This window comes from Pelodiscus sinensis, chromosome 18 (assembly GCF_049634645.1).
Source record: "Pelodiscus sinensis isolate JC-2024 chromosome 18, ASM4963464v1, whole genome shotgun sequence".
NCBI lineage: Eukaryota > Metazoa > Chordata > Testudines > Trionychidae > Pelodiscus > Pelodiscus sinensis.
The window spans coordinates 23725213-23741368 of NC_134728.1; the positions used below are offsets into that span (position 1 = coordinate 23725213).

General features: G+C 41.0%; 1 protein-coding gene across 2 annotated transcripts in view; it reads left to right on the forward strand.

Annotated features, from left to right (window-relative positions):
- STK4 (serine/threonine kinase 4) overlaps window positions 1–16156 on the forward strand; it is a 99556-nt gene continuing 83400 nt past the window's right edge. Inside the window, exons 1-5 of one of the 2 annotated variants that reach the window (XM_075901275.1) lie at window positions 1–171; window positions 7124–7204; window positions 12249–12377; window positions 14361–14475; window positions 15521–15685. In XM_075901275.1, the coding sequence (XP_075757390.1) occupies window positions 140–171; window positions 7124–7204; window positions 12249–12377; window positions 14361–14475; window positions 15521–15685 (522 nt within the window). In that variant the 5' untranslated portion in view covers window positions 1–139. The remainder of the gene's footprint in view (window positions 172–7123; window positions 7205–12248; window positions 12378–14360; window positions 14476–15520; window positions 15686–16156) is intronic. The other variant, XM_006132258.4, reaches the window with a different exon arrangement.

Here is a 16156-nt window from a genome sequence, read left to right on the forward strand (position 1 = left end):
CTGGGAGCCCGCCCCTTGTTTCCGGCGTATGGAGAGGAGGCGGAAGTGAAGCGGAAGCGCCGTTGGAAAAGCGCCGGGAGTGAGCGGCTGGAGTCATGGAGGAATGAGTGCGTGCCCTCCCCTGCTTCGCTAGGGTGCCATGGAGACCGTGCAGCTGCGCAACCCGCGCCGGTGAGGGGCCGGGGCTTGGGGTGTCGGGACCTGGCCTGGGTAGGGAGAGGCTGGAGGGCATGAGGGAGGTGGGTCGATCTGGGGGATGAGGAGGGAGTGGGTCGGTCTGGGAGAGCCTGGAGATGAGGGGGGGGGTAGCTCTGGCGGATGGTGGGGGGGGGATGGGAAAAGTGGGTCAGTCCCGGGGCTGGGCAGAGTGGTGGGTCCGTCTGCGGAAGGCTGGGGGAGATCAGAGAGGTGGGTCGATCTGGGGGCGAGGGGGATTGGTCTAGGGCAGGCTGGAGATGAGAGAGGTGGGTCGATCTGGGGGTGAGGGGGATTGGTCTAGGGCAGGCTGGTGATGAGAGAGGTGGGTCGATCTGGGAGACGGGGAGGGGAGGTGGGTCCATCTGGTGGTCAGGGGAGGGTGGGTGTGGGCAATGTAAATACAAAAATCTTCCCACTGAAAGGTTAAATCCTCTAAAAATCAGGCAATATTCATAGGTGACTCATCCCAGCTTTTCTCAGGGAGAGCAGGGACCCGTGGGATGGGTGACATAGCAACAAGCATCACAGGACTCTTCTCCACAGGCTAAAAATCTACTCAGCATGTGTCACTACAGCTTCACTAGTATTGGTGCATGACTCTACTGCAGTGGGAGTGTTAGAAATTCATCGAGAAGGGATTAAAAAAACAACTGAACGGAAATAAATGTAATGTGTAGAAAGCCCACATGTAATAATTACATGGATAAATGATAAAGGGCTGAGGTTATTAAATACATGGCAGAGCAATACACTTTGCATACATTAGGGATATTAAATTGTGTTCAGTCAGCTAATCAAGTAGTTGGTGTAATTTCTATTGACTACTCGATTAGTCAATAAAGGGGGCGGTTCTTAATAAATTTAAAAGGCAGAAGAAGTATAGCCAGGGGACTGGGCATGAGCCAGGAATCAGCTGAACCTGGTGGCTCTTACTACATTTAAAAAGGAGAGGTGCAGCATCAGAGACTGGGCATGAGCCAGGAATCATGAGCCAGCTCCTTCCAGCACCGGCCCCTGCTTTCCCCCCCTTGCTAACTCTCTTTGATAGAGGCAACAGATGGGAGGAAGCAACTACTCTAGTCACTATTTGACTACCTGATAAGCAGGGCTCGACAAATAATGCAATCTACTTGCCCATGGCGAGTAGATTACAACCTGGAAGAGCCGGGTTTGGGCGATCTGCGCATGCGCTGATCGACAGAGAGCGCGGCTGGTGAGCCCTGCTGATAAGCATATGCAAATTTTGGAGTAGCAAATTCTAATCTTTTCTTCTAAGGTAAAACTTGCAGCATCCAGAGCAAGGTGTAGGAGTTTGTTCATTACATACCTGGGGGAAGAGGTGCCTATTTTTTTCAAGTAGGCTATATGTGGTTTAAAAATGAACAATTATGGTTGAGTTTTGTTGGGCCAAAGACCAGCACTACTGATGTCTACTAAAATGTTGGCGTCACAATTTCCAATCTTCAGTGCCATTGTGTTTTAATAAAATACCCTCCAAATTATCCTTTTCTTAAAGAGTGATTAGATACATTTAACAGTAAACATGGGTTCCATCAATTTGCTAAGGCTAGTAACAGCATTGTTTTAGGAACCTTAGTGAAACCATAAGTCATAGAAATCTAAGAATAGGTTGAAGCTGTGAGATACTTCAAGACTTTTCAGTAGGTTAAATATTACACAGGAAAGATGCAACCTAGAGTAATTGCATGCTACTTAATGTAAATATAGTAAGCAAAACATAAGAATGGATATACTGGGTGAGACCAAAGGTTCATCTAGCCCAGTATCTTGACTTCTGATGGGCCAATGCCAGTTCTACTGAGGGAATGAACAGAACAGGTAATCCTCAAGTAACGGATCCCATTGTCCATTCCCAGCTTCTGGCAAACAGAGGTTAAGGACACCATCCCTAGCAGACTGGAGATCTGATAATATATTATTTGTAATCTTAGGGGAAAAAAGCCATATGCCTTTCAGCAATTATTCTTCTATATACGGCACTTATTTTATGACCATCAAAGATGAATGTTAAAATTATGACTATGTTCAGGATGAAAGAAGATTCAGAAGGCTTGTCTTGCGGCATTTATGGTCTAGACAACTGAAAATACAATGGGAGGCCCAAAGAAATGTTCTATAACACCTTTTAAGAATATTTTTACTGTACAGGCAGTCCCCGGGTTACGTACAAGATAGGGACTGTAGGTTTGTTCTTAAGTTGAATTTGTATGTAAGTCGGAACTGGTACATATTGTAGGGGAAACTCTAGCCAAACATTTCTCCAGAGCTCAGTTTTATTCTCCCACACCTCACTTCCCTCAGTCCTTTATTCTCAAGCTGAGGTGTCTGCTAAGAAAAGCCGCTCCGTGTCTCCCTGGTCTGCTGGGGGGGGGGGGCACTAGCTTCGTGTCTCCCTGGTCTGCTAGGGAGAAGCAGCTAGTGCGGGGTTGCCTCACCCCGTTTGTAAGTAGGGATCCGATGTAAGTCGGATCCATGTAACCCGGGGACTGTCTGTAGTTATAAGATAACAAATCAAAATATCTCTGATATACAAGATATTGAGAAACAATTAATAAAAGCTGACTACAGTATATAATAAAGCAAAGAAAAACTGGAATAAACTTATTGTACCTCTTTACTGTAATACAGTAGGAAAGACTTCACTGGCTGGGATACTGTTTGTCTGTCTGATGTTCCATGCAAAAGCAAAAAACCTGAAATTAGGAGAGTATGGTGATTGGAGTTGCTAAATTATTTAATTGAAGGAAACAAGACAGGGGACTTCCCCTTGGTGATAAATTGTGTGCTACACAGTGAAATATGGCTATGTCTGTTCTGTTGGTTAGTTCCAAGTACATTTCAGTCTGTTTCTGTGCATCCTGAAACAGAATATTTCTGGGCCTTTATACATCAAGTCTGTCAAGTGCTAATGACTTAGGGTATGTCTACACTGCAAGGCTATTTCAGAATACCAGAGGTATCCCGAAATAGCTACCCTGCATCTTTTGAACATGTTTGCTATTGCAAAATATAGCAGATGTGCTATTTTGGCATCCCTGTAAACCTCGTTGCATGAGGGATAAGGGATGTTTCAAAATAGTGTGTTATTTCGAAAAAGAATTGAAATAAGTTACACAATTTGCGTAGTGCAAATTGTGTATCTTATTTCGAGCTAAGGGTGTAGTATAGATGCACCCTTAGAGACTCTCATCTCTTTAGGGCTGTAGAACATGAATAACCGATATGTGGATGCTTATCGGTTAATGCTATCAGCTACACACAATTCTCCCCCCCCCCCCCACCTCTGTGTGTCTGCATTTAAAGGATTTTGAGATCTGGCACCCAGTCAGGCTGGCTCAGTCGTGGCTTGCGCCGAGTCCCAGCAGCTATCTCGGCTGCAGCTCAGCAGTTCAAGTATTTTGGGAGATACTTTAAATGCACAGCTGCAGTGGGGGTAGCTGCTGGGACCTGATGCAAGCCAGGACTAAGCCAGCCTGACTGCATGCCAGCTCTCAAAATCCTTTAAATGCAGAGACACAAGAGTCTTAATTGTGTAACCAACAAAAATTTTTGTCAGCTACACGGTTACCGAATTACATGCTCCCCAACATCCCTAGTCTCTTTAAGGGAGTACCTGGAGCATTTTGTTATATACTCACTCACTCTCTCATATCTTTCATAACTGCCAAATCTTATCTGACACTTGGGAAATTTGGCTTCCTAATGAATAAGCACTTAGGGCACATCTACACAGCAGGGCTAAAGCTGAAATAAGCTATGCAACTTGAGCTACGTCAATTGCGTAGCTGAAGTTGAAATGCTTATTTCGGCTTTTGGCGCTGTCTACGCAGCAGGAAGTCTGTGAAAAAGCACTCTTCCTTCGACTTGCCTTCCTCCTCGTAAAATGAAGGTTACAGAAGTCAGAGTAAGAAGTCCCCCAGCTTGACATTATTTTGACATTGTGCAAATAGCTGCTTGTAGTGTAGACACAGACTATATTATTTCAGAATAATGTCAGTTATTCCGAAATAACACTGCTGTGTAGCTAGGCCCTTTTAAAAACAGCTTTCTCTCAGGCTGTGTGGTGACTGTTGTGGGTGATTGTTGTGGTAACTTTCTGTTAGAACACAGGATTATCTTTTACGCCAGATTTGCTGGGTCCAAATACACTTAGAATTTTTCAGTGAGGGATGAAGACTAGCTGTATAAGAACACAACCATTGGCAACACTTTGAATGGACAAGGAGTATCACATTGCTTTAAAGAGATTCCCAGGAAGAGGAAAACTGAAATATTAAAACATTAACTTGTTTTTGTGTTTTGCCTCTAGATTAGTTCAATAGTGGGATCAGGTTTGCAGAGAAGAGTTTGTGAAAACAGCTTAAGCATAAGTAGGCCTCCACCCCTTAAAGAAACCCTATCAAACTATGGAAAAATAAATGACCCAAACCTTTTCTATTGAAACATGGAGGCATATGTTCTTCACTCAGAAAGAAGCTTTTGTACTAAGAGACGTCAAGTGTGCTGTCAGATTGTTTTTTAAATTGGTAGCAGTTTTTTTTGTGGTGTTTTTTTTTTTTCCCAGAAATCGGGCATAATTAGTCAATAATGAATTAGATATTTAATTCCTAATGTCTCTTCCTCTTAATAATTTATACGTCGGTAAATGGTTGTATTTGGCAAAAAGTAAAATTATATTTATTCCTTGCTCTTCTGACATATTTAATGACCAAAGTGTTTAGTTTTAGTGCAAGCTAATTAGCATGACAAGATATTTATTCTTAACAGCCATGAACAGAACCTTGTATGCTGTTCCATATGTCCCTCAGTGTTCTTTATCTTATTTGTGTCAGGTACAGTAATGTCTGTTGGGTGTGAAGACCAGTTATATCTTGGGATTTCAGTTAAATCTTTGAATAAAGCTGTTACCTTCCTATCATTTCATTGCAGGCTGTACTTGAGCAACCCGAGATTGCTGAAATGCCCCTAAAATATCTGCTATCGAATGAAGTTTCAGTTTGTCAAAATACTATCGGTAGCTTGCAGCTGCTTCTAACTATATTTGAAGGATGAAACAAGGAGGCAGCTGCTTTTGTTCTCTGACATAAATAACAGTTGTTTTTTTTTAAATGGTGGAGTAGCATTTCTACTAGTAGAAATGTGTGCATTTATTATATAACTGTTAATGCAACCATTTAACTATGCTTGATCCAGATTGGAGTGCTCATGTCCATACAGTGATGGAGGTTTTGTAGTTTCTCTCTAAAAATGTACACTATGAAAATACAAGATGTCCTTAATGATTTGGATCACTCATCATTAATTGAGTAATGTTGAATTTCTGAATTTATTCAGGGTCTGAGTATTCTGGTGGTGTCAGTGGAAATAGAATTTTAGAAAAATCTAAACACTACACAAGTTCAGTAGAAGCCTACTCAATTTCTATCTTGATGTTTAGTGGCTGAGGCTCATACCAGACACTTCTAGTATAATATGTTTCCTTTAGATTTCCACAATTCACACTGCTTAGAAATGGTGACTTATATAGTGCCAATCTAGTAATTTCCCCCCTCTTTTAAACAAGTAACATTTTGTTGGTTTCGTGCTTATCTTTATGAAGAAGCTAGTGACTACTTTCAGTATTTCGCCATTTCCTGAGTCTGCTTGCTTGTAATATTTTCTTCATTTCAGGAAGCCATTGTATGTAACCCATGTGCATACTGCTTCTGCTGTGTTGCTTTTGTATATAAACATAACAGAAAATGAACCCAGAGTGGCTTCTATTCCTTGTTTTCAAAAACTTTATCAATGCTCATTTTTTGATAGTGGCTGTTGAGCCAGTTTAGTATCACAAATACAAAATCTATATTTGCTCTCCTGATGTTTAATAACCACAGCTAATAGAAGCCATCCGATATTTGTGTAAGTTACAGTATAAGCATACACATGTGCTTCGTCCTTAACATGGCTGAAGTGTGGGAATCAAAATTGTATGATCATGCTTGTCTTTTGGGACCACAACTGTCATGTGTATTGCCTCCATTTGAATCAAAAACATTTCCTTGTGGCTATTAGATGTCACTTAGTACAATGTAAAGGATTGAGTTTTGGAGCTTATGTCCTTAAGGACCGATTGGAACATCTTAGTGGTTGTATGTAGCTTATGATAAGGTAAACTGCAAAGATCAGCTTTATGGTTTTCTTGCTGCTTGTGATGCTTTGTGATAAATTTAAAAAATATACACCACCAAGGAAACGTTATCAATCTAACCAAAAAAAGAAAGTGATTTTTTTTTTTTAAGTCTGTTCAGGTCCATTGATTTTTTTTTTTAAATCCTCCCAGTTCTCCAGTCATTCATAATCTTCCCAGATGTACATGATTTGAATTTCTAGTTTTAAAAAATAAGCAAGGAAAAAACCCTTCCCATTGACATGCCTTTTGTGCATCACAAAGAGCAATGACAAAAAGGCATGAAAATAACTTGGATAAAATATTTGACTGTATGGGCTCTTGATACAAACTCTTTTCTAAATTCTACTTTGAGCTTGTTGGAGATTTGTTTAATAAATCTTGGTGTTCAAGTAGTGTAGAAACGATCCCGGATATATTTTGACACCTCAGGCATTTGACTGTTTCCTGCCATTGAAAGGAAATGTAGATCTCTGTTCTTGATAAAACCTGTCCCCGTAAGATTCAGACCTTTTGTAGTACTTATAGTAAGAAATAGCACAACTAGATGTTCTGATTGGGATAAATGCAATCATCTTCATGCAATATCTAACCTCTTAATTTACTCCTCAAGCAGACTAAATTTTATATTGTTATATTTTTTCAAATTGTCAGTTTTACATACAGTTCTGTTCTCAAAAATAAACAAATTACAGGATCTTAAACTTCTTCATTCCTACATCCCTATATTTTTAGGCAGCTAAAGAAACTAGATGAAGATAGTTTGACCAAACAACCAGAAGAAGTATTTGATGTACTGGAGAAGCTGGGAGAAGGGTGAGTAAAGAATATAAACCTGTTCAAGAATGTATGCATGTAATGGCTGACTATTTGTGAAGACTTTTTTTTTATATATATATATATATATATATATAAGATAAATTTGGGGGGGGGGGGCTGATGAATCTAGTTCTTGGCATTTGAATACACCTGTGTTTAAGATCTGAGTAGTGTATACACAAGTTCTGAATTGGAGAACATTAAAAATGGTGAGGAAATAAAATGTACATTTTTCTTGCTTAAATGCAATGTTTCTTTATAGAGTATAGAACCCTAATATGAACTTTTTCATTAATTCATTTGTTAAATTAAGGAAAAATGTTTTGTTTTGGAATTGAGTTAAAAGACTTCCTCGTTAGAACAAGAGTCTACCCTTGTGGATCTATTTAGGGTCAAAATAGCATTTAGGTACCAGTAGTAGTTGATGAAAAGCACCTCTTTTGGGGTGTAGCAGTGACCCCACTGTTTGAGTAGGAAACACCTTGCTCATCAGGGTTAAGTAGAGAAGAAATGAGGAAAGAAGTAGCACCTACTATTAATAGTAACTATTAACAATTATGCTGTACAGTATAGATATGAAAAATAAGCTACAGTAAAACTCCATTAGTCCGGCATCCAATGCTCCGGGACTCCTGATGGTCCGGCACCATCAGGAACCCGGAAGTGCTGGGGCAGCCGGACAGGCTTCCCCCATTCAGCTGCTGCTGAAACTGACCAGCAGCTGAATTGGGGAAGCTGGGAGCAGAGCAGCTGGGATGCTGCCGGGTTGGGCTCGTAGCGCTGCCCCTCGGGGCTGTGGGACCAACCCGGCAGCACCCCAGCTGCTCTTGGGGACGCCTGGAGCAGAGCAGTTGAAGTGCTGCCGGGTTGGTCCCGCAGCGCCAAAGGACGGATCTGCGGGACCAACCCGGCAGGACCCCAGCTGCTCTGCCCCAGGGGTCCCCAAGTCAGCCGCTTCTGAAACACATCAGCGGCTGATTCCAGGAAGCCCCGGGCAGATCTGATCTCTTTTCAGTGAACAAGACTGTTGGCTTTGGAGCTGCACTTTAAGTATACTTATTAGCAGTGATCTATTTTTGAATCAGAGTAGACAGAATCACCATTCCCAGTGGAAAATATTGGGAATCAGAAAACATAATCTGTTGTAAATTGTCTAAATGTTGTTGCTACCTCAAATATTAAAATATAAAACACAAAATAAATAACAGAAGAATTAAACTATTGAAAATAAAAATGACCATTTCAATTGTTGAGCATTACACATAGTAACCCCTTTGTTTTCCTGGTTTTTAATGCACAGGCTATAAGCTTGAACACATCACTTCCTTATTGAGATATAAGAAACCAAGATTAACTGTAAACAAAGACAGAGGCAAGCAAAAAATAAGTAACACTACAATAGCAAGAGCGGGAAGCATATTTCTCCACAAAGTGTAGGAGAGAGAAAAAAATTGCTGAAAACTGAAATTTAAAACCTTCTCCTTTTCATCTTAGAACCTCTTGTTGGAATTTCAGTAGAGTATTAGTTAAGATGCTAATTAGAAGAAACATAGAAATTGAGGTTTGTTTGAATTTTGATGTTCAGGCTCTTCTTTTTTTATCTTCTATTGGGCCAGTGTGTGTGTGTGTGTGTGTGTATATATATATATATATATATATATATATAAAGATATGTTGAACAAATCCAGGTGAGACAGACAGCTTCTCTAAACTACTAGTCTGTTTGAAGATGTACCCAAGAAACTTAACACTACGTTTGTGCACATAAACAATTACACGTAGGAATTGTTAGCAAAAGGAATGGACTGTACATTGTTTTCCTAACTGGCATCTAGTTAAACAGTTAAGTGCTGTGTGAAATTTTGAAACTGCAATAACTGAACTCAGTGTTGAATTCTGAGCTTCTGACAATCTACAAACGTCTGCTGGAAAAGCTTTTCTTCATCAGGATAGCTGGAATATATTTGGGGTATTAGTAGATACAGACAAATGTGTTTAAGACAAGGTTTAGGAATAGCTGTAGTAGACACTACAGTGCTGGTGGAAAAATTGAAGATGATAAATGGAAAGCCTCCGGTAAGATAATTTTTTATATTTTTTTGTATTCATTTACAGTTTTATAAGAAATTAAAATTGACATGTCCTAAGCCATTCTGTCTCAAAATAAATTTTTATACAGATCTTTTTCTTTGAAGCAATAATTGATTTAATTATCCAAATACTTTGATTTTTATAGAAAAACACAATATTGCAGTGTATGGGCCAGCACTTCTTATTTTCTTTTGTCTTTCAATTTTGTTCATCTCTAAATAGCTTAAACAGTGTTTACTAGATGCTAATGAAAACTCAGATGTGAAATGCAGAGACTTTTTAGGCTACATTTCCACCAAGACCTGAAGATTTTTCTATATTAGGGTCAGAAATAAGGATGTTGAATTTAGATTAATCGAATAGTTGAGGTAATTTGCATTGTCTATTTGATTAGCTGATAAGGGCGCCTCTGCCTTTCAAATGTAGCAAGAGCCCTGCTGGTTCTTGCTACATGGCAAAGGCAGAAGCACCGTGAGGACCACGGCCAGTGGGGGACTCAAACAGTCCCCCACTGGCCCTGTGCTCTGGGCAGTGTTTTCCTTTTGAAATGTACAAGAGCTGGGCAGCTCTTGTACATTTCAAAAGCAGGGTGTGTGGGACCAGCAGGAGACTGTATGAGTCCCCAGCTCGCCCCAGGCTCCCTGCAGCACTTCTGCTTCTGAAATGTAGCAAGAGTCCTGCTCTTGCTGTATTTCAAAGGCAGAAGCGCCGCCAGTTCCCTGCTGTGCCCCTGCCCCTTCTCATGCAGACAGTGCTGAGGGGAACCGGCTTTTAAACCGGCTCCCCCAGCATCGGATCCAGCCCTCCCCCATCTTGCTGCCTGTCTCTGACAGAGGCAGCAAGTGGTGGGAAGCGACTAGTTGAATCACTAGTCGATTATCTGATAAGCATTTGCTTATTGGATAGTCGACTAGTCGCTTACATCCCTAGTCAAAACCATGGCTTATGGGAATCCTTGCTGCATTTCATTTTTCTAGGAACAGTGCCCCTAACACATTATCCTATTTTCCTGCCTCCTTGAATCTATTGCAGTGTTATATCTCACTCTGAGAGAATCTGGACACTAATATGATTTTTCATTAATTAAATGGAGATAAGCAACAGCTTAATTTAGTTCTGTTTCCTGCAAGTTTTTCTATGACTTCCATTCATTTTTTAAAGAGTTATTCTGCATGCATTACAGGTAACTGTTGTTGCACCTTATTTGCAAATGGATGAAGATACAATTTTAAGCATACAAAATATGAAATTGGTCTTAGACACTGAAATGAACTGTCTCAGATATTAAGGACCATCATAAACTTCACCAATCTTCCATTTCAAGTTCAAAGTTTGTTTTTTTCCGCCTAGCCTTCTCTAGCAAAACCATATAGCAACAGCTGCCTATAAGACATACTACTGCACATTTCCCTCACTGGGGAAAAGATGAGGGAACAAACATGACAATTGTATAGTCATGTTGCTCTAATACGATGGTATAAATATATGGCATGATATACAAACCAGTTTTACTAGGGATGTAAAAGGTTAACTGGTTAACCAGTAAGCCTCACCCTTAAAAGGTAGAGCTTACCAGTTCCAGTTAACCAGTAGGGGCTGGAGCAGCCTCTGTACATGGCAGGCCCAGCCATCCCTCTCCTGCTTCAGATTACATGCTTGTTCCTGAGAACAGGCTGCAGAGCCCACAGCAAAGTCTCCCTGGGACCAGGTGGGCAGCATCCCTTGCCAGCCCTATTCCCAGGAAGGAGGTATTATTACAGGCTATGCAGTATAAAGCTTGATTGGGCATTCTACTGCAGAGCCTGAAGCATGTGTAACTGCTATGACTTTTAGTAGTTACTAAGTTACATTTAAACTGCATTTTTACATCTCTAGTTTTAATATACCTCAGTTCAATGTACAGTAAAAGCTGTTATCCAACCCTGTGCCAACTGAAAAGCTCTATGAACTGCACTCTGAACTTCATTGGGTTGTCAGTATAGTCTGGTGGGGGCTGAGCAGGCTCCTTCCTGGCTTCACGTGGGTCACTGGAAGCGGCGACATGTTCCTTCTGCTTCTAGGCAGAGGATTGGCCAGGGTGTTCTGTGCGCTGATCCCATCCTGCCCCGAATGCTGGCTCCGCAGATCCCATTGGGAGCTGCAGGATCAGCACCTGTGAGTGGAAGCAGTGGGCCTGCCAGCACTTTCCCGGAAGAGCAGCTGGGGCAGGTTGTAGCTTGCAGGGAGCTGTCCGAGGTATGCGCTGCTCAGCATTCCAAAACCCCTCCTTAGCACCCTGCACACCTCTCTCCCCCTGCACTCTGAACCCCTTAGCCCTGTCCTGGAGCCCCCTACTGCATCCCAAAGCCTTCATCCATGGCTGCACCCCCAGCTACAGCCCTCACTCCTTGCCCCCACCCAGGTCCCCCTTTGCACCGTGAACCCTCATTTCTGGCTCCACCCTGGCGCCTGCACTGTAGTCCAGAGCGCATCCCACACCCCGTACTCCAGCCTTAGCCCAGAGCCCCTCCCATACTCTGAATTCTTAATTAACCAGAATATTTAACTAACTAGCACTTCCTATTCTCCCAACATGCTGGATAACAAAGTTTTTGTTGTATATTGAAAATAATTTAGAGAAATGAGTTAGCAGAAGTTTTGGTAAAAAGATACTTTTAAGTTTATAGGGAATGTGGTGATGAGTATCTTTACTTTTCTTTTTCATTGTTACCATAGCAGCAGGAACCTGTGGATCAACTGAAGTTTTGCTAATACGCCTTTTTTATGGTGTCCATATTGTACATGGTGTTCAAAAATCACCTATTAAGATATTCTTGGCAAGAGAGGTCATTAAAGAATGCTCCTTTTTTTTCTAGAGTATGATGCACCTCTAAGTATAAACCAGAAAGTGTGCCATTTTTTAACGTGTCGTATTGCTTGTATTCAGTATTTCACATTTTGATTGTTACAGATCCTATGGCAGTGTATTCAAAGCTATTCATAAAGAAACAGGTCAAGTTGTTGCAATTAAACAGGTTCCTGTTGAGTCTGACCTGCAAGAGATCATAAAGGAAATATCCATAATGCAGCAATGTGACAGGTAAATGAATGTAATGAATCCCATCTGCAACTCCTTAAGCAAATCACATGCAATATTTTTCTTAGCAATTGAATCTAGGAAACACTGGTGTGGTATTAAACACTTTTCAGAAGTGAGACCATCCATTGTACTGTCTGAAGTGGCCTAATCAACAGTTATCAAAGAACACGATTTACATTGTGTTTTTTTTTTAAATATTCTCTCTCCAGTCTAGTTTAATAGATTATACATTTGTTTACAGCAAGTGCCACTCAGAAAACTGAAAGGGGAGAGAGAGTAGGTGATGTATACACGATTACATGCCTCCACCTGAGTTCCACTTATGTGTTTCACTTCACATGTGCACAGAGCAGTGTGCTATCTGAAAAAGTGACAGAATTCTCATTTTCAGAGCCAGCACTTAGAGATATTAGTATATTTCAGAGCACAGCCAAAATTACTCTTACACAAGTGGAGTGGTTGTATTTTGAAAGTCAGGCCCTGTGTTATCTCACTGATTTCAATCCTTCCCTTTGGAAAAACTGTCTGAGCAGAAAACCTTTGAAGAGATCATATATGCATCTGGCCTCCTGCCGTAAAAGTGTTTCCCATGGATAAATATTTAAAAGCTACATACTATTTCTAAGTCCTTTCTTATTCTAGTATTAAACCTCTGGTCTGAAGAACAATTTTCTTAAACTGTAAGTAAGCAAAAAAACTTAAAATGAATGAGATTTGCAGTACTAAAACATGGACCCAATGATTTATAATTAGGATTTCCAACTTTCTAATCACACAAAACTGAACACTCCTGCCCTGCCTCTTCTCTGAGGCCCTGCTGACGCTCACTCCCACACCATTCTTGCCGTTGCTTACACCCTACCTCACTTTCACTGGGCTGACACAGTGGCTTGGAGTTTAGAAGGGGTTTGGGCTCTAGCTGGGAGTGTGGGCTCTGGGGTGGAGCTGGGAATGAGGTTGTTTGGGAGGCATGAAACTGGGCAGGACTTGGGGTGGGGTGGGGTGCAGGCTCTGGGAGGGAGTTAGGGTGTGGGCTCCATGGGGGAGTTTGAGTATGGAAGGAGGTGCAGGATGGGGGGTGGGGTATGAGCTGGTGCTGGAGGCAGCAAGTGAACCCTCCCTAATTGCCTCTATGCATAGGGGCCACATGTAATGTTCCCTCTAATTTTTTCTATCCGTGTGCGGAATGTATTTTATGTGTACTGAGGCATGTGTGGATGTGCACCACCAGTACAAACTTCTGGGTCTGGGTGCTGAGGGTACTGTGCTAATCAGCTGGGCAGCATTTCAATCTCTCCTGGGTGGACAGATTAAAATACCTGGTTTTTAAAAGAGTGAGACAAAGGCCTAAAATGGGACCTTCCATTTTTGCTCAGCTGCTCAATGCTTGTTAGCAGCAGGCATAGTGAATCTTGGAAGAGCTCTGTTCTTTGCACAAACATTCAGGGAGACTCCTTCATGGTGACTAACTCTTCAGATATTCCAATTTAAATTCTTACATGAGAGAGGGTCATTCCTTGAGCAAAGAGTTTATTTTTGGTCCATTTATGACTCCCATTTTTTTAAAGCCTTTGGCTTCTTTCCAAAGGACAAAGGGTCATTCTTGCTATTTGATACATTAATAGAGCGTAGGTTATTGCTTCTTTGGGCAGCCAGGCAGCAACTATAGATAAGATAAACTGACTAACTGTACTGTGAAGACCTAATTCTTATTATATTAGTAAAATATATCATGTCACAGAACTAAATTGCAGAACTGGGAGTAATGGCTGTTACAGTATTTAAGAGGAAATACTGAAATGAAGGATATGAGCATTTCCTGTAAACTCTTAACCTTGTAATATATTCAGCCTTAAGCCTGGGATCTCAGGTATGACCCCGAATTCTTAGCATCTTTTTTCGGTTGTGCTTTGTATTGTGCTCCTATTTATGCAATTGCTGTCAGTCAATCGTATCTTACTCTCTTTCTCTAATTTTCTGTAGTCCCCATGTTGTCAAGTATTATGGCAGCTATTTTAAGAACACGGACCTGTGGATAGTTATGGAGTACTGTGGAGCTGGATCTGTATCTGATATAATTCGATTACGAAATAAAACAGTATGTCCTTTCTCCCTTGTCATCCATATTTATGCAATGTCAGGATTGAAATATCCAGTATAAATATTGCATAATATACTAAGTAACTTTATAGTAGTCTATGTGTAGTTCTTTGGCCTGATTTTTCTTTTTTCAGAGCATCCAGAGCTCTCAATAACTGTCCTGTGAGCTGCAAGTGCTCAGCGCTCCTGAAAACCAGGATGTTTAAGTATGTAGCTAACTGGATGTTTCAAGATACAGTAATTCTTCATTTAACACATGCCCGCTTAACACGTTTTTGTGATAGCACGATTTTTTTTTAGGGAACGTTTTTTTAATTACATGACCGTCCCCGGAATAACATGACTTCCCCAGCCAGCCTGTTGCTGGCGGCTGCGCGGGGCTTCCCCCGCCTCCCTGCAAAGTGGCAGAGGGTTTGCCGCTCACCATGCCATTCCCCAACAGGGACATACTCCCAACCCAATCCCCCTCCTCTCTCCTTTCCTTCCCTTCCCCAGAGCCAAACACCTCCCCTCCCTGCTTGTAACCCAGTCTTCTTTCTCCCACAACCTTATGTCCCAGTCCCAACAGACACCGCTGCTTGAAACGCAACCCCCACCTTTTCCATTATTTTCAATGGGAAAATTGACCCCGCATAACAAGTTTTCACTTAACATGATCATTTTCTGAAACATATCTATAGTGTTAAATGAGGAATTACTGTAATGTAATTGCAGTTTGAGTAAGTTTTCTGATTAAAATGTCTGTGTGCCTGAAATATAATCCTGATTTTCAGGAGTTCAGTTTTTTTATAGTTGACCTTGTATACTTCTTACGTTGGTTGTGTTATAGCAAGTTACCTGTAAGAAAGGGCATGCACACAAAATACGCAATATATATGAAGTGAGACCAAGCAAACCAGTTGTACTGTGTTTAAAAAAATATTGTCTTGGTAACTGAAAAATGCATCACATTTTCTGCTAGTTGGCATGGGAATCTTGTTTTGTAGTTCAAGAAAATGTCTGTCTTTGCCATCTTATGCCTATCTATCTGCTTTTTTCTTTAGTTGACAGAAGAGGAAATAGCTACAATAGTACAATCAACTCTCAAAGGACTGGAATATCTACATTTTATGAGGAAAATACACAGAGATATCAAAGCTGGAAATATATTACTAAATACAGAAGGACATGCTAAACTTGCAGATTTTGGGGTAGCAGGCCAACTTACAGTGAGTAAAATTGTTACTTCAGTTGCGTGTATAGAAATTTCTCATTCAGCCTAGAGTTACAAGTAAAAAACTTACTGAAGGGTTTATGCTAAATTCAATTCTTCAGCAGCTACATGAATGTAATGCACATGCATTGCCATGGGGCCCAGAAGAGGGACAATCAGGCTGACACTCTGGCTTTCCTATTCACAGAACTAAAGACCAAAATAGTTGGTTGTGTGGTAGCACATTAGTACCTACTCTTTTTACTGTGTCCTCCTCACACGTTTCTGCCAATGCATCTCAATCCTGATGTGCAAAATTCCATATTTCAGTCTTACTGAGTCTAACTTTTGTGTGTAACCTTCACTGATAGTGTTATTTATTAACAAATACAGCCAGTCCCCAACTTATGAACGGATTATGTTCCAACACCTGGTTGTAATTCAGTTTGTTCGTAAGTTGGAAATACATGCTTTTACCTATAGCTGC